The sequence below is a fragment of the Carcharhinus amblyrhynchos genome, chromosome 19 (assembly GCF_965287045.1).
Source record: "Carcharhinus amblyrhynchos chromosome 19, sCarAmb.v2.hapA, whole genome shotgun sequence".
In the NCBI taxonomy this organism is placed as follows: Eukaryota; Metazoa; Chordata; class Chondrichthyes; order Carcharhiniformes; family Carcharhinidae; genus Carcharhinus; species Carcharhinus amblyrhynchos.
This window is the reverse complement of record NC_137342.1, coordinates 26164654-26184163: the sequence shown is the minus strand read 5'-3', so window position 1 is coordinate 26184163 and position 19510 is coordinate 26164654. Positions and strand designations below refer to the sequence as shown.

At 40.6% G+C, this 19510-nt stretch overlaps 1 protein-coding gene across 1 annotated transcript in view; it reads left to right on the top strand.

Moving 5' to 3' along the window:
* The first annotated feature begins 1815 nt into the window (after positions 1 to 1815).
* The window catches only part of LOC145355636 (traB domain-containing protein-like), a 34649-nt gene continuing 16954 nt past the window's right edge, over positions 1816 to 19510 (top strand). The window contains exons 1-6 of the mRNA XM_080207878.1: positions 1816 to 1870; positions 4707 to 4749; positions 8385 to 8548; positions 12060 to 12200; positions 15712 to 15822; positions 19055 to 19203. Coding sequence (XP_080064004.1) covers positions 1859 to 1870; positions 4707 to 4749; positions 8385 to 8548; positions 12060 to 12200; positions 15712 to 15822; positions 19055 to 19203 — 620 coding nt within the window. The 5' untranslated portion in view covers positions 1816 to 1858. The remainder of the gene's footprint in view (positions 1871 to 4706; positions 4750 to 8384; positions 8549 to 12059; positions 12201 to 15711; positions 15823 to 19054; positions 19204 to 19510) is intronic.

Sequence of the window (19510 nt, the reverse complement as noted above, 5' to 3'; positions counted from 1 at the left end):
AAGTTTAGGGGATAAATATTTGCATATTTAATCAATTTGCTTACTATTTTATATGGAAAAAACTAGACTAATGTCGATCTAAATTCTGCAAACTTTGGGATTGCATACATTTAGCATAATGAAGCTATTTACAGCAAATGGTATAAAGTATTTATACTACCTTAATAAGCTGAACTAGTACAGATCTATAATGGGCAGCGCAGTGGTTAGCACTGCCGCCCCACAGCGTTAGGGAGCCCAGTTCAATTCCAGCCTTGAGTCACTGTGTGGAGTTTGCGCATTCTCCTCATGTCTGTGTGGGTTTCCTTTGGGTGCTCCATTTCCTCCCACAGTCCAAAGATGTGCAGTTCGGTTGATTGACCATGACAAATTGTCCTTAGTGTGTGTCAGGGGATTGGCAGGGTAAATATATGAGGTTACGGGGTAGGACCAGGACAGATTGTTGTTGGTGCAGGCTCAATGGGCCAAATGGCCTCCTCCCGAAATGTAGGGATTTTATGATATAATACAATCTGTAATAGTTGCATTATACCATGGGTAGAAGACAAAAGATAGAGTTCTAGGTGATGCAGTGAGTTTGCACAGGCCTATAGCTTGAGTTCAGATTAGGCTGATGGGAAAGTTGCATTATAAAATATGTTTGACTACAAACCTAGTTACTATTTGACATGCGCCCACAGTACAAAACTGCCAACATACTGACAGATTCATTCAGAGAGCCATAACAATAGATGGTGCAGGAAATTTTTGTGTTCAATTCCTTCCAAGCTGTGCAATCTAAGGTTGGGCTATACTATGATTAGAAATTTTGCTCACACAATATTTCTCCCTGATGTCAGCAGTGTGATTTTTATGAGTTGCAATTCAAAGATAAACCTACTCATATCATTCTTTACAGAGCCATTGCTGCAGTTTTCATTTCGCGAATAGCCAAATATGCAGTATTTCAGTTGAAACCACATATAAATACAACAGGTCATCATTTCCATTGGGCTATTCAGCTCAAACAATTTTAGCTGCTGCTGTTTGCCATTGCACATTGTTTTTATACTAAACATAATCAAATACTTGCTGGGCAGCAGTCTTATTGAATAGATATCCTATTAGGATTCCCCCATCGGGGCACTCTGAAACAAAAATAACAGGTTGATTCCGGCCTTGGATAACTGTCTGTGGAGTCGGCACATTCTCCCTTTGTCTGAGTGGGTTTTCTGGGCTTTCTCCGGATGCTCCGGTTTTCTTCCACAGTCGAAAGATGTGCAGCAAAAACAGAAAGTGCTGGAAAATCTCAGCAGGCCTGATAGCATCTGTGGGGAAAGAATATAGCCAATACTTCGAGTCACGGAGGGTGATCGAGACTGGAAATGTTGGCTCTAATCTTTCCCCACAGATGCTGTTAGGCCTGCTGAGACTTTCCAGCATCTCCTGTTTTTGTTTCAGATTCCAGCATCTACAGTATTTTGCTCTTATCAAGGATGCGCAGGTTAGGTGAATTGGCCTTGGTAAATTGACCCTGAAGGTTAGATAGTAAATGTGTGGGTTACAGAGATAGGACAGAGGAGAGAGCCTGGACAAGGTACTCTATCAGAGAGTCAGTGCAGACCTGATGGGCCAAATGGCCTCGTCTGCACTGAAGGGATTCTATGACACGGCATGTTGTAAAACCTACTAACAAACTAATCAATAACTGACTAGACGGAAAGAAACTGAAAGACTGGAGAAACTACTGAAAGTGAAAGAGATATAACAGGAACTGTGAGAGCAATACATTTACAAAGGGCTTTCCTTAGTTTCACTTTGTCCAGGACCCAGGAAACACTTGCTGCTCTTCGTTGTGGTGTTATTTTTCAGAGCAAAAATGTATACAATGGTGAGTAACATGAGCTTTCATTACATTTTTGTCGGAATGACTCTTTTTACAATTGAATTGGGTAATTATAGAAGTGTAAGAGCTTAAGTTTGAAACCCTGTAATTTATGTGCTGTGACAGGCACTAAGTTTTGCATTATCCCCATCTTGGGTATATCTCTTCATTATTACTCTCTTTACATATCATTATCTGCATTTTTTTGAATGTTTTACTGACTTTTTTTTGAGTTCTTCTGCCTTGGTATCAGGATATTTTGTATATGCCTCCTTCTGTTTTACAGGCTATCTGTGGATGTGTCCTACAACTTAAGCTTTCACCATTAAATCACTGAAGCTATTTATTGTCACAGAGCAGTCATTTTGTGTTTACTTACTTATATATTTTTATTCTAAAATTAATGCCGTAAACAGTGCAAGCAATGAAACAAAATGGAGTATTGAAATTTGTTGCCATGGTGGCAAGGTAGTTAGCACTGCTATCTCACAGCACCAGAGACCCAGGTTCAATTCCCACCTTGGGTGACTGTCTGTGCGGAGTCTGCATGTTCTCCCTGTGGCAGCGTGGGTTTCCCGCAGGTGCTCCGGTTTCTTCCCATATTCCAAAGATGTGCAGGTAAGGTGGATTGGTTATGCTAAATTGCCCCTGAATGTCCCAGGATATGTTTGTTGGGGATTAGTGGTTATGGGGATAGAGCCTGGGTAAGGTGCCCTGTTGAAGTTTTGGTGTGGACTTGATGGGCCAAATGGCGTCCTTTTGCATTGTTGATTCAATGATCCTATGATAACGTGAATGGAGTCCTTATGGCTTTCTCATTTGCATTCTCAATCAGAAGATAGTCTTCTCCACAAGTGAAGGGAAAGTAAACTGGGGAAGAGTAACCAAATGTTGTTGGTGGGCCAATGTTCCTCTGGCAGAAAACAGAAAATTCATGTTGATGGAGTGTTGAACAGCTCGACTCAGTCTCTTAGCTGCAGGAAGTCTGTGACCTGGAAACAGCTGTGCAGAGAAAACAGAGGACTTTTAAATTAGTATGAAAATTGTGAGCAATGCAGTTACGCAGGCAATATATCAATGCAGGTACAGCCAGTTTGCACTTAACAGATTTATTGAACTGGTTTACAAGATCACAAAATATGTCCCTACAGTACATCCCAGTAAACTCTACAATTCTCTCACTGCAGCCCTTTTTTTCACCATCACCACTGCATTTGGTAATCCATTCCAAGCATTGATCAATCTATCTGATGTATTTCTTAAGATCACTTGTTATCTGTTGCTAATTTGAACTGGTGTTCTCTTGTCCTACTCCAATGTATTAATTTAAAATAAGACTTTTTCTATGCAGTTTACTTCGTACAGAATCTCAGATACTGACACCGAGCGTTACTGAGAGGTTAGTTTAGGGGCAGAATTCACAATTCCAAAGATGTGCAGGTTAGATTGATTGGTCATGATAAATTGCCCCTTAACATTGGAGGACAAGCAGGGTAAATACATGGGGTTAAGGGTATAGGGCCTAAGTGTTGTCGGTGCAGGCTCAATGGGCTGAATGGCCTCCTTCTGCACTGTAGGGATCTATGAATCCAGAGTAGGTTTGTTCGGGGAAGTACCTAGAATTACCCAGAATTTTAACTGGATCTGAATGTTAAACCACCATCTCTGTGGGTATTGTGAGTTACTATTTATTATGTGATTGCACTGCAATGAAAGACAGACAATACTAAAAACTTCCTTCTAAATAAAAGTGACTAAAAACAAAATTCCGAGAACAGGAGGTTTAAGCACAGGACTTGGCAAGAGTTGGGTCAATCTGCTGAACAAGCCAGCTCACTGAACTAAGTGAAGAAGGGAATTTGGTGCCAAGGGGGAAAGGAAATGTTAAATAATTAAAGCAAAGGACAACAGTATCAGAGCAAATATAAAAACTAACCCAAACAGTTAGTCAGATTCAATCAGATAAAATTAAATTCACAAAATAGAGTCTACTGACATTAACGGAATCTGAATTAAATCATATAAAATCTATATAAAAGAGATCTGAATTAAATCATATAAAATAAGAAATAGGAATAAAGCAATAATAAACTAAAAACATAAATATTTGATTTGATTTTTTATTGGCACATATACTGAGATACTGTAAAAAGTATTGGTTCTTGTGTGCTATACAGACAAGTCATACTTTTGATAGCGTATATGGGGAGAAAGAAGGGAGAGGGTGCAGAATATAATGTTACAGCCTTAGTTAGGGTGTAGAGAAAGATCAGCTTAATCTAAGGCTTTCAAAAGCCATTCAAAAATCTGATGGCATCAGGGAAGATGTTCTTGAGGCGGTTAGTGTGTGATCTCAGACTTTTACATCTTTGGCGGCATGGTAGCACAGTGGTTAGCACTGCTGCTTCATAGCGTCAGGGACCCAGGTTCAATTCTGGCTTGGGTCACTGTCTGTGTGGAATTTGTACATTCTCCCCATGTCTGCGTGTGTTTCCTCCCACATTCTAAAAGACTGCTGATTAGGTGCATTGACCTGAACAGGCACCAGACTGTCGCGACTTGGGGAATTACACAGTAACTTCGTTGCAATGTTAATGTAAGTCTTACTTGTGACTAATTAATAAAATTTAAATTGTGTTGTGCAGTCTTAATGTAAGCCTTACTTGTGACTAATTAATAAAATTTAAATTGTGGGCCTGCATATTTCTACTTTGGGCCTCCCAATGTGTGCTCTCTGAGCATTGGGATGAGAAAGTTACATGAATCTTCGGGCCATTGATGATGAACATGTAAGCATAGTTGTTTAATATTAATATGAATACACATGTATTTGTTTTTACAGGCGAATACTGGACAGGTGCTGAATTATGATTGGAGGAACCTATGTAAGTTTTGTATAAGCTGTGCCTTCGCAAACTAAATCGATAGGGGCTTGTACAAGGATCACTGCTTTTCTTGATATACATTCATGACCTGCACTCTGGGCATAATTTCAAAACTTTCAGGTGACACAAAACTTGGAAGTATTCTGAATAGTGAGGAACATCATAATGAACTTCAGTAAGACATAACCAAGCTGGTGGAATGGGAGGACACCAGGCAGATGAAAATGAATGCAGAGCAATGTTAAGTGATACATTTTGAATGGAAGAATGAAGAGTAGCAATGTGAAATAAAAAATACAATCCCAAAAGGAATGGAAGAATGGGAGACTTGTGGATATGTGTGCACAAATTATTGAAGGTGGAAAGGCAGGTTCAGAATGCAATTAAAAAGACATATTTAATCCTGTGCTTTATGTAGAAAATCAAGAAAGTCATGGGGAATCTTTCCAAAGCATAGATTTGATCTCAATTTGAAATATTTGCCAAAACCCTCTGACTTAATCCACAGCTGGATTCTCCAATGCTGCTGCAGAGAATGGAGTTTTGGCTGAGCATTAAATTCTCCATTCTTGCTGGCAACAGGGCAGGTGTGGATGAGATCTGAGAATCCTGCCCATTGTGTTCAGTCCTGGGTACAATGTGTCAGGAAGGATGTGAAGACTTGAGAGAGTGAGTGCAGAAATGATTCATGAGATTGGTTCCAGGGATGAACAACATCAGATCGGTCACGTGGATGGACTGAAGAGGCTGGGGTTGTCCTCCTTAAAGATGAGAAAGTTGAGAGGAAATTTGGTGGCAGTTCTCAAAATCATGAGGGGCTAATACAGAGTACATAGGGAGAAATTATTTTCATTTGGCAGAAGGTTTGAGAACCACAGGATACAAAGTTAAGGTACATGGTTAGGGTCTGGAGTGCACTGCATGAGTGTTTGGTGGAGGCACGGTTTTAATAAGGAAATTGTATATCTGAAGAGAAAATAATTTGAAGGACTATAAGGAATTGGGTGGGAATATGGGTCTAGCTAATCCTAAACATTAGAAGGAAAGAAAACGGCACGGTGGCACAGTGGTTAGCAGTGCTGCCTCACAGTGCTAGGGATCTGGGTTCAATTCCCCACTCTGATCACTGTGTTTGCACTTTCTTCCTGTATCTGTGCGGCTTTCCTCCGGGTGTTCCGGTTTCTTTCCACAGTCCAAAAATGTGCAGGTTAGGTGGATTGGCCATGCTAAATTGCCCCTTAGTGTCTGGGGGACTAGCTAGGGTAAATGCATGGGGTTATGGGGATAGATACCATGTGGGATTGTGGTTGGTGCAGACTCAATGGGCCGACTAGCCTCATAGAACATAGAATACTACAGCACAAACAGGCCTTTCGGCCCACAAGTTGTGCCGATCATATCCCTACCTACCAGGCCTACCTATAACCCTCAATCCCATTAAATCCCATGTACTCATCGAAGTATCCTCCTTCTGCACTGTAGGATTCTATAATATATGAAAGATAGGCTTAATTATTTCTATGCCATAGTATAAATTCTCAACAAATCCCAAAGATGGGATTAAATTTAATTATGTTTTCTCTGTCATAAACAGCACAATATCATGTGTGTGCAACTGTGGTAAGCTCTTTGGATGAATGGTGGAACTCATTAAAATCACTCATAGGAAAGTCCTATTAATTCATAGCTAATTTTGTCACTTTTGTCAGTTTTGAAAGTTCATATTGTGGGAGAATGGCTGTGAATTCCACTATTTGTTGCTACCTATCCCTTTATGCAACATTACAGTGATCATTTAAAAACAAAATTATCACTTTAATTCTTTAATTCCATTTCCAGATTTCCAGTCATATTCAACTCAAAGCATTCACTCTATTTCTCTCTCCACAGATGCTGCCAGATCTGCTGTGCTTTTCCAGCATTTTCTGTTTTTATTTCAGATTTCCACCATCCTCAGCATTTTGCTTTTTAGTTTAATTCTTTGTTAGCAATAATTAAAATCATCACAAATGTGGTTGGCAAATTGAAGGAGAGATCATTTCACTGAAAAATGTTTGGCAAGCCATTCTTTCAGAGTGAATGAGAGAGGGAGCCAGGGAAGGATAATAAAAGCAAAATACTGACTCGAAACGTTGGCTCTGTTCTCTCTCCACAGATATTGTCAGACCTGCTGGGATTTTCCAGCATTTTCTGTTTTTATTGTAGAGGAGGATAGACCTTGGAAAAGCAAACAACATAAAAGTGAAAAGCAGAGCCAGATCATCGAGACAGTATTACAGGAAAGATATGGAAGCTTTGGAAAGGGTGCAGGAGAGGTTTACCAGGATGCTGTCTGGATTGGAGATTTGAGCTGTATGCAAAGGCTGGACAAACAAGAGTTGTTTTCTCTGGAGCAGCAGATGCTGAAGGAAGACCTGCTTGAAATCTATAAAATTATGAGAGGCACAGATAGGATTGGCAGTCAGAATCTTTTTCCTAGTCTAATGCTAGGGGGCATGCATTGAAGGTGAGAGGGGAATGTTCAAAGGAGATATGAAGGGCAAGTTTTTTACACAGAGAGTGGTTGGTGTCTGGAACGTGCTTCTAGGGGTGGTGGTACAGGCAAAAAGAATAGGAGTGTTAAGGGGCTTTTTGAAAAGCAGGGCAGCATGGTGGCACAGTGGTTAGCACTGCTGCTTCACAGCGCCAGGGACCTGGGTTCAATTCTGGCCTCAGGTCACTGTCTGTGTGGAGTTTGTAGATTCTCCCAGTGTCTGCATGGGTTTCCTCTGGGTATTCCAGTTTCCTCCCACAATCCAAAGATGTGAAGGTTAGGTTGATTGGCCATGCTAAATTGACCCTGATGTTGGGGGATTAGCAGGGTATGTGGGGTTAAGGGAATAGGTCCTGGGTCAGATTGTGGTTGGTGCAGAATTGATGGCTGAATGGCCTCCTTCTGAACTCATGGGGTGCCATGATATGCAAACAATAGAGAGATATGGACCACGGGCAGGCAGAATAGATTAGTTTAATTTGGCATCGTGTTCAGCACAACATCATGGGCCGAAGGGCCTGTTCCTGTGCTGTACTGTTCTGTTCATCTATTTCCATCTATTTAAATATATCTATTTCCATCTCGACTATGGCATGTGCAAGTGACCTGATGTGCTTGTGCAGTGATTCAAGTTGTTATGCTCCATGTTCATAAATAATTAATAAAACATTTGTTTGATATATTTTTCATCACGAGGATTCCACTTTTATAATCCTTATTTTATAGTGCCTCGTAAGCTCCCTCTTACCGCTCCCTTTAAAGATGATCCCATTTTGTGATCACTCGTGCACAGATAAAGTCCTAACTAATCTAAGTGCTTTGTCACTCCTAAATTTTGCATTTCACAGCAGAATCACAGAGAATATATTCACACTGCAGACATTACAGTGTGGTACCAGTGCTACAGAGGATTAGAACATTAGTGCAAATGTCAACTGTTTGGCATTATTAACTTGTTCACAAGTAATGAATGATTAGTAATAATAGGATATTAATGGATAATCAAGTTAATCTTTTGACTTCACCCATGTTAAAGAGCAGACATTATATAGCACTCCTTTATTTCGGAAATTCTAAGTTATTGACATATATTTACCTTCAGCTTATGAAGAAGTTTACAGAATTATGGGTGGAAAGATTGCAAAGCGACAGAAGATGCCGAACCTAAAAAGCATTGTAAAGGAACTCGTCACTGAAGATGGTTGCAAAGTCTACCTGGTTGGCACTGTTCACTTCAGTAAGCAAAGCATGCAAGATGTACAAGAGGTAAAATAAACATGACATGACATAAGATTTGCAGACAAGATCTGCAGCGAATTTAAAAGAAACATTAATCAAAAGTAAAAGAAATCATATTCATGTTCTCATACAATTCATGTTTCAATGATAGTGCAGCATTGTGAACAAATGAGCTCCGATTGTTGAGTCATTATTGACTTTTGTTCAACATCACTGTTTTCATGCTTTGATACATGAGGGGGAGTTTCCAGGTATGCTGTTGCTCTACAGCTTTTCTGCAATAGTTACAATATAAAGATAACTACTAGTTATGAACTACAACAAACAAAATTCTTTTCATGTAATGAAATTCTATTTCTTTTATTTATTTATTCATGGGATGTGTGCTGACTAGGCCAGCATTTATTGGCCATCCCTAATTACCCACAAGAAGGTGATGGTGAGCTGCCTTCTTGAACCGCTGCAGTCTATGTGTCATAGGTACATCCACATTGCTGTTGGGAAGGGATTTTCAGAATTTTGACCCAAGGACAGTAAAGGATTGGTGAAATATTTTCAAGTCAGAATGACATGTGACTTAGAGGAGAGGAACTTAGAGATGATGATGCCCCATGCATTTTCTGCCCTTGTCCTTCTAGGTGGTAGAGGGGGTGGGTTTGGAAGGTGCTGTTGAAGGACTCTTGGTGAGTCCCTGAAATGTGTATATACATAACACTTTCTTAAGTGTTTCCTATCTTCAGCTTTCACAACCATGAAAAATATTACATGTAAAAAATTTTTAACTGCAAATTATTTTGCTAATCACAACATTATCATTATTAGAGAACAAACACCATATTAGGCTAATGTCAATAGTTCCTGAATGAATTAATTATAAAAAAAATCTATTTACTGTGTTTTTTCTAAAATATTTGATTTGATTTATTATTGTTACATGTATGAACATACAACGAAAAGTATTGCTTCTTGCATGCTGAACAGGCAAAACATACCGTTCATCGAGAAGGAAACAAGAAAGTGCAGAACATAGTATTAGTCATAGCTAGGCCGTACAGAAAGATCAACTTAATGCTAGGTAAGTCCATTCAAAAGTCTGACAGCCTCCTGTGCGCTCGACTTGACATTCCCCTCAGATGTCACGGTGATAGGTTCATGTCTATGTAGAGTTGTTGTAAATGGCACCGACATGACATCACACTGGCACCAGCTGAATGTTTGGTGCGGTCTCAATATCCAGAGTGAGTGCTCGCGAATGATATGTTGATGCATTTAGATTAGGTTTGTGCCCTTCCTCACCCTACTCCATGTCACTCCACTGGCGAGGCAGCTCAAAATTTGAAAACCCGATCTCGGTGGTGAGAATCATGCTTTTCCAAACCCTCTGCATTTTGAGCATATGCCATCATTCCCATGGATGGTGAATGTGGTCTCAGGATCTCGCCCAGAGTAAGAGGAGGATAGAACAACTATTGATAGCAACAGGACAAGATCCATCGAAATGAATGTTAGTTCATATGATTTCCAGGGTCCAGACCCAGACTCCAATGAGGTGTTCTTTCACAAAGGAGCTCAGTTGGCTGAGGACCCGAGCTGTAGAGTTCGCTTTATAGTTGATGTTGATACTGCAAGCTGAAATTGGTGCACAGAGACAGGGTCAGTTCAGCAGGAGATGGTAAGAAATCTTCCAGCAGAGATTGGCTCCATAGAACAAGCTATTGTCCAGAGTTCTGTTTCTTGGTGTTCAGATGTTAAACAGCCGACCATGAGGCCAAAGCTGGTGTTTGCCAGTTGAATGTTAAACAGCAGACTGCCTGTGAGACTAAATAAGTAATGTTAAAACTGTCCAAAAGTCCAGTGGCTTCAGTCATGTGACATGGCCCATTATTGGTTAATCAACAATCAGTTTCTGTTCCTCTGGCCAGAATTGCAAATTCCACCTTAGGTGAAAGATGAGGCGGCTATTAGCATTTCTTCTCATATAATGTGTTCTGATCTCTCTCAAGTTCAAGTTGGGGAACCAGTTTGTCTTCACCTCCTCTGCTTTTGCTTTTACAAGGTGTGTGTACAATGAAGTGTAAGGTTTTGCAAGCTGGAGAGGAATTCTAGTGTTCTTTTAATTGCTGTCAGAAGCTTCCAGAACAAAGGGCCAAGCCAGTTATCAGGTGACTTGTAGCAGCCATCTTTCATGTTTAGCAGAAAGTCTTTTTTTTAAATGACAGGAGGATAAAGTTTTGGATTTCTTTCTATGTCATGTTGACCTAACACAAAACTTCCTGTCTTCCGATAATGAGCAAGAATAGCTTTACTAGCATTCCATGAGAACTGGAGCAGTTAAGCAGATGGAGTTTAGAATGACAGATGGATTTTAACCATGGGTTATATAAAATAGTATACATTCCTATTTCAGGGAAGCAAATAATAAATAGCACAACATGACATTGCTGGCTGTATACCAAATGAGATAAATAACAGAGACAAAGACAAGTAATTGGATCCAGCAAATTTGGTTAGATTGCAGAAAGACAGGGATGAGGTCACATTTTGACCAGGCTCAGAATGAGAATTCAAGAAGATTACTAATAGTTACTCCATTCATTTCAAATAAGATGGCTCACTGATAGAGAGCAATGTGGCATATTAATTATTTTGTATTGTTAAGTGAAGACAAATTGTACTGATTCAACAAAATGGACCTGACACATTGATTTGCTTTGAAAGAAAACAGCTGAACAATTTGTACCTGATCTTTTCTTATCAACTGATTTTTCAAGACTGCCTTCAAAAATATTGGAGGAGCCAATGTGCAAAAAGGGACACACACTATTTCAGACCATAGGGATTTATAGAATACACCACTAGATTAGTAGTTTGTATGTTTAGGTATTGGGCAGTATGGGCAGGGATTTGGACGTAACTGTCTCAGGCTCTCTTATAGAAAGAACCAACACTGCTGTATCTGAGAGAATCTGTCGGACAAAAACCTAAACTTCTGACAAGCTCATTAATAAGTCTTTATGAAATGCTGCTGAAATGTTCTGCATGTATTCAACCCAACATTTCTTTGTAAACTTCAAGGAAAAGAATAACTTAGCTTAATAGGGCGGCACAGTGGCACAGTGATTAGCACTACTGCCTCTCAGCACTAGGGCCCGGGTTCAATTTCAGCCTTGGGTGTCTGCATGATTTTCCTCTGGGTGCTCCGGTTTCCACTCACAGTCCAAAGATGTGCAGATTAAGTGGATTGACCATGCCAAATTGCCTCTTAATCTCCCAAGATGTGTAGTTTAGGAGGATTAGTGGGGTAAGTGCATGGGGTTATGGGGGGTAGGATCTGGATTGGGCCTGGTTGCTCTGTTGAAGAGTTGGTGCAGACTCAATAAGCTGAATGGCCTCCTTCAGCACTGTAGGAATTCTATGATTCTATACATAATATAACCAGGATTCAATTACGAATGCAAATCTTCATTTTGAGTGGTCTGTTTAACACAATATGCCATTACTTGTTGAACTGATACATATGAATATTTTTTTCTCCTAGATAATCCAGAAAGTGCAACCGGATGCTGTGGTATTAGAACTTTGCCAGAGTCGAGAATCATTTTTAACTCTAGACGAACAGACATTACTAAATGAAGCCAGGGCATTTGACTTCCATAAAGTACCGCTGCTAATAAAGCAGGTGCAGCTATTTTCATCAAATTGTTAATTACTGTTTATTTTTATGTTGTTGCGGGATGTTCTGAGCTGCTGTCCTGTTTTCTTTCATTGGTTATTTCCTTCCAGACAAACTTTAAATGTGGTGCAGAAATTTCAGGCGGTGCAGCTGGTTTTCTGATATTTTTGCTCATCTTTGTATTTCACAGCAGACAATGCAAATTATGTTTTTTTTAATTCATTCATGGGACATAAGCATCGCTAACTAGTCAGCATTTAATGCCCATCCTTAGCTGCCTGAGGACAGCTAAGAGTCAACCACATTGCTGTGGTTCTGGAGTCACATGTAGGCCATATTAGGTTAGGTTGGCAGATTTCCTTCCCTAAAGAACATTAGTGAATCAGATAAGTTTTTCCGACAATCAACTATCTGACATGGCAGGATTCGAATGTGGATCCCCAGAACATTAGCTGAGTTTCTGGATTAATAGTTTGGCGACAATACCACTAGGCCATTGCCTCCCCTTTGTATACTTATAATTGGAACAATGCTACATCAGCAATTCAAAAATGTCAGTGATGCAGGGAATGTTGCATTATTTTCAGCATATTTATGCCAACCAGCATGGACCTTTTATTGTTACCGAAACTTGAAAACAGTTACATTGCACCACTGGTCTGAGACTGGTAGTTACAGCCGGTGAATGGCAGCTGTCAAAACCTGAGTAATACTGCTGGCTGTGCTACTTGGATCTAGGACTTACCCAATAAGGAAAGAGCTCTGTGCATGCGTGCTTACATCCATATTCAGTGTTCTGTTCTCCCATACTTTTAATGTTCAGTAAGTAGTCTCACAAAACCAAGTTAAAGTCCAACAGGTTTATTTGGTAGCACGAGCTTTCAGAGCTTTCATCAGGTGATGAAGGAGCAGTGCTCCCAAAGCTTGTGCTACCAAATAAATCTGTTGACTTTAACCTGGTGTTGTGAGACTACTTACTGTACCCAGTCCAACGCTGACATCTCCACATCACTTTTAATGTTAGAAGATGACAGACTAGAAGTTAAAATTCCTCATTGTGGGAAGGACTAAGGGCTTGAACCTCCACGTAATGCAGCCAAGCTCCTGCCACAGCTTCAGAAAGAGATTAGCTGAACCTCCAGAGAAATGACCCAAACAGATATTTATAATCATTAAGGCAATTTCTACCAACTTCCTGCTGGAAAATCCGCGTGAAGCTTCTAGGTTTCAATACCAAGCATAGGCAATGAAAATCAAATGGAACATTTTTAATTGTAGCAAAACACTACGGATGCAGGAAATCTGAAATAAAAATAGCAAGTTCAGTAAATAGTCATATAATCCCGACTGTGCAGAAAAAGGCCATTCGGCCCACCAAGTTTGTAATGGCTGTCTGACTCAGGCCCTTTTCTTGTAAGCCAATGTATTCAACCCTCCTAACCTCCCTAACTTACACATCTTGAGCTACTAAGAGGCAATTTAGCATGGTCAATCCACCTAACTTTCACATCTTTGAACCATGGGAGAAAATTGGAGCACATGGAGGAAACCCACACAGGCGCAGGGAGAAATTGTAAACTCCACACAGTAACCCAAGGCTAGAATTGAACCTGGTTCACTGGCATTGTGAGGCAGCAGTGCTAATCACTGTGCCAATGTGCTCAACAGATCTGGCAGCAGCCACGCAGGGACAAACTAAGTTAATTCTGAAGAAGTCATTTTGACCCTAAACATTAACAAGGCATCTTTAAACATGGCATCGTACCAGCCTGGAGCTATAGTTCATTCTACTAATGCGGGCAATCCTAAAATAAAAAAAAAGCTAAGAATGGGAATTTATTTAGATCTGCTCCTGCTCAGCACCTATAATTTTGTCAACATTTATGTGGGCGAAATGTATTTTTACAACACTTCTGGTGAAACTCCAAGAAAATTCCCAACCCAAGTGTTTTTCATCCCTTCTTTAAAGAATGTAGAAAAGGTATTAATCCAAAATGATATCTATAAGTCATATTAATGTATTGAGGTAGTTACTCTTTGCTGAAAAGAGAGACATATCAAATCTTTTCATCTTACACTCATAAGGACACTTCTCAAGAATTGGTTGGCAATCAGCATTCTCTTTGCACACAGTATAAGTTGTTGTTTTCCCTTTATAATGATATTCTTGTGACATGTGATTTGATTTGATTTATTATTGTCACATGTATTAGTATACAGTGAAAAGTATTATTTCTTGCGTGCTGTACAGACAAAGTATATTGTTCTTAGAGCAGGATACGAGAGAGTGCAGAATGTAATGTACAGTCATAGCTAGGATGTAGAGAAGGATCAACTTAATGCAGGGTAGGTCCATTTAAAAGTCTGATGGCAGCAGGGAAGAAGCTGTTCTTAAGTCGGTTGGTACATGACCTCAGACTTCTGTATCTTTTTCCTGACAGGGTACTGATGAGTGCAAGATGAAAAGCTTTAATATGTCTTTTTTTTCAGTATTACTTGAGTTCTGTACTACCAATTGGCTGTTACTATATTCTTGCTTTATTTTTCTTTGCTTCTCATTCCTGTTTCTTGCTGTCTCTGTTTTTCTTTGCTCCCAATCTTACACTTATCTTCTCTTCACCCAATTGCTCCCATTTCTCTTTGGACATACTCAATTTCACCTCATTTCTTTTTGTTTTCCTTGCCATTCAGTCACTATTCAACTGTTCAGTCACTAAAAATTGCATTGGATGGGCGATGAACTGTACCGCAGTCGTTTGTTTGAACACATGATGCATTTTGGCCTGCGCCAGTTCAGGGTCCAGAATCAAGAACCTTGACAAGAATAAGTTAGCAGAGGCCTTGACTGGTTTGCCTCATTTCCTGACGCAATGCTTAGCTGCCTGGAGGGAGGCATTTGGCTGCAGGCAGCTTGGGTGGTCAGTACTCCAGGCAGCGGACAGAAACTCCCTCCCTCCCTGGTTGTTGTCAAAGGCTCCCCTATGGCAAGGCTTCCCTTCCCACAGTGGTGACCTGGCTGCTTTTCTATTTTCTAAGTGACTAGAAGAGCCTTATGTTGAAGCGCACTCCCGGTTATTTGCAAGCCCCGTGCTTGTAAGACCATATGCTATAGCAGCAGAATTAGGACATTCGACACATTAAGCTCGCTCTGCCACTCAATGGAGTTATGACTGATGACTCATGACTGTCTGAGGCTGGAAGGTCTCTGATACTCTTTCCAGCTTCAAGAACCTTCCTGTTATTTTTACTTGGACTCATGGCTTCATGTCAAGTAAGAGATGCCATTCTGGATCGGTGACTGTTTGCCCCTGGTAATGTGTTCTGGAGCTGGAAGCAGTGTCGATTCCTATTTCCAGCTCCCAAATCCAAAATCCAGCCCTTTGTCTCTCTCTTCCATCTCCTTCTCTTTTCCTTTTGTGGGATCTGACTCTAGGCTGGAGACAATCCTTTTCCAAGGTAACTAAAATGTGTTTCTCAGCACTCAAACCGTTGTGCATTTTTTGTTTGCCTCTTGTAGTTAGGAGTGAAGCAAGCATTGTGTTTAATGGTGTTCCTGAAGATCTCAGCTTACCTGTTTGAGCAGCTGGGCATTCTCCCAGGTGGGGAATTCCGAGAAGCTTTCAGAGCGGTAAGGAATCTCGCTTTACTACACTGTCAAAGTTGCTTCCACCAAAATACTCACTGCTGTCTGATCATAAAGCTGATAGCTGTTGTTAAAATTGCAATGCTATTTTTCAGCATAAGTCCCATTTTAGCCATTAGGAATCCTGTTGTGAGTGCATGGAAGTATCCTATAGGATATTTCCTACAACATGAAATGGGGTTAAAATAGAAAACAAACCCACTATCTTGTTAAATTTAGATTTATTAACAATTAATGAATGATTTAATGGGCGGCATAGTGGCACAGTGGTTAGCGCTGCTGCCTCATAGCTCCAGCAACCTGGGTTTGATTCCCTGCTTGGGTCACAGTCTGTAGAGTCTACACATTCTCCCCGTGTCTCCTCCAGGTGCTCCGGTTTCCTCTCACAGTCCAAGAATGTGCTGGTTAGGTGTATTTGACATGCTAAATTGCTTCTTAGTGTCCCAGGATGTTTAGGTTAGAGGGATTAGCAGGGTAAACACGTGGAGTTACAGTGATAAGGCCTAGGTGGGATTGTTATTGGTGCAGACTCGATGGGCCGAATGGCCGCCTTCTGCACTGTGGGGTTTCTATAATTCTATGTTTCTATGAATGGTGTCAATGTTGTTCAGCCAATGTTGAGCTAGCCTACAGCACTCAAAACTAGTGAAATGATTTAGCAAGCGTTAGGAAAATCTGTTTTAATATATATGATATTAATGTACTCCGTGTTCAAGTACATGATTCTTTTGGATTGGAGGTTTTACCTTTTTAACAATCCATGCTATTAATTACTCAACAGCAAGGTCATAAATTGATAGAATCAATTGCTTCAATGTCAAAATACCTTTATCATCTTGTGGTTAATTCTTCAGCTGGATTTACCAGTCCTCTGGAGATTGGCTGGTAGGCAAGGAGATTGATTAAAATGATTGTGGAAAGCATTGGGAGGGAATCTCTCATCTTCCCCCTTGAGACATCTTAGCTGCAGCAGAAGCCTGAGCGGCATATTGGTGCCAATTGATGGCCATATTAAGTGCTAACTCCTGTCTCGAGCTAGTATTTTACTAGCACCAGGGGGCCTGGTATCTGGTGGGGAGACAACCTGGTAATCCTTGATGGTCACTGAGCAGGTTCTTGTGGTGGAAAGGGGTCCTGCTTAATGCCACTCAAATGCTCAAGAAGGTGCTTCTCTCTCTATTTACTGGGACCTGCCTGACTTGGCCCAGTAGCATACTTAAAACAAGCTTATCTTGTTTCTGCAGCTTTAACAGTGACTACGTCTAATGGCAGTGCGGTCATGGCTGCTTAGCTGCTGGTTTTCTGCTTGGACCGCAGCTTTCATTGAATCATAGAATCTGTACAGTGCGGAAGGAGGCCATTCAGCCCATTGAGTTTGCATTGACTCTCTGACATAGCGTCTTACCCAGGCATGACCCTGTCACCCCACTTATTTACCACGTTAATTCTGTTAACCTACACATCTTTCAACACTAAGAGAGAGTTTACCATGGCCATTCAACCTAATCTGCACATCTTTGGACACTAAGGGGCAATTTAGCATGGTCAATCCACCTAAATTGCACATCTTTGGACTGTGGGACAAAACTGGAGCACCCGGAAGAAACCTAGGCAGATACTGGACGAATGTGCAAACTTCGCACAGGCAGTAACCCAAGGCTGGAATTGAACCCAAGTATTGTGCCATTGTACCACCCAGAAGGAAGCAATGTCCTCAGTTAGGTAGTCTGTCAGAAGATGGCCTCATAATTGACCCTGGTGGGTGTGGCACAGTGGTTAGCACTGCTGCCTCACAGCGTCAGAGACTCGGGTTCAATTCCCGATTTGGGTCACTGTCTGTTCGGGGTCTGCATATTCTCCCCATGTCTGCGTGGATTGCCTCCGGGTGCTCCAGTTTCCTCCCGCAGTCCATAAGATGTGCCAGTTAAGTAGATTGGCTAAATTCTCCTTCAGAGCTGCGAACAGGCACCAGAGTGTGGTGACTGGGATTTTCACAGTAACTTCATTATAGTCTTAATATAAGCTTACTTGTGACACAAATAAATAAACTTCAAACTGACAGTAAATTGTCACTCAGGTCCTGAAGTCGGCAAATGGTGTGCGGGATAAGGGTTGTTAGAAACCTGCTTTTGGTCCCAGCATATGATGTCCTTCCTCTTTTGAAAATTCCGCTCCCTTATCAGCTTCTCAAAGTCCCTGGGTGGGATTTTCCAGCTGTGTTCATCCCAAGACCGGAAAAATCTGCCTGAGGTCAACAGACCATTGCATGGTCTGCCTCCACCTGTTATGATTCCCAGGGAAAATTCCACCCCCTGTCTCCGAATCATCACTAAACTGTTCTTGATCTGATTACCAATCTAAAGACATGTAAATGTCGGAATGGGATGTCATCCCTGGCTTCCTGTTGTTGTTATTGTAAATGACCATTGTTGTGCTATTCCTCATTGCCCATTTTCAGTGACAAATTTCAGAACAGGGAGTAGGCTTTAGGCTGCGGCACAAATTAAAATTGGTATTTACAAATCACTAACCTCCCCTATTTATTTATGCTCACATTATTAAATTTAGTATATGAAGGAAGTTTTATAAATTATTTTAATATCATAAGTTGCAACATATTTCATAGATTTAATTGTATTTCTGTGCATTCCTGAAACAGGATCAAAGCTTATGATAAACTAATTGTACATTTAACAATAATGCATTGTCATTGACTATCACTAGCCAACATGAAGAATCAAAAATTCAAACATTTGATTTTTGACTGATTTATTATTGTCACATATATTGGGATGTAGTGAAAAGTATTGTTTCTTGCGCACTACACAGACAAAGCATACCATCATACAGTACATAAGGGAGAAGGAAAGGAGGGGGTGCAGAATGTAATGTTACAGTCATAGCTAGGGTGGAGAAAGCTCAACTTAATGTAAGATTGGTCCATCCAAACAGTCAAGAAGCTGTTCTTGAAATTGATTGTAACATATTTATATCTAGTTTTATCTATATAAATATTATGGGCAGCATTCTCTGGCCATGCTTGCCTGAAAACCAGAGATTCCTGCTCGAATTCAATGGATCTTTACATGGTCCACCCCTGCCCCCCAACTGCTAGAATTCCAGTGGTGGGCGGGATGGGAGAATTCTGGCCTACATATAGCTATAACTAATAAACACCACTCTACTGCTGTTATGTACTTGAAACATTCTCTTCTAGGCTCAGAAAACACCATTTTGTAATATTTACCTTGGGGACCAGCCAATCTTCATTACTTTGAAAAGGTGTGCTTCCACACTTTCCTTCTGGAACCTGTTGATGGCATTTGTGGGTCTTGTTTACATCAAATTCAAGCCTCGACCATATGGGTATGAAAAAAGCTCTGTTTTGTGAGATATTGGCTGCATCTTTAATGATGTTATTTAGCATCTTGTTGTTGGGCAGTGATTTTACTTCACTCTCACATTGAAAAAGCACAAGAGGAAGTACATTGTTGCCCAAAGATTTATACGGCCAAGAGCCCACAGGAGTTAATGCTCTGCTTAATTTGAAAGAAAATCAAATGAACTTTATTTTCTGGACTTGCTGTCCAGTTGAGTAACACGGGGGATACTATATTTATTGCCCATTCCTAATAGCCAGCAAAAAATAACACAGGGCCCTTTCTTAAATTGC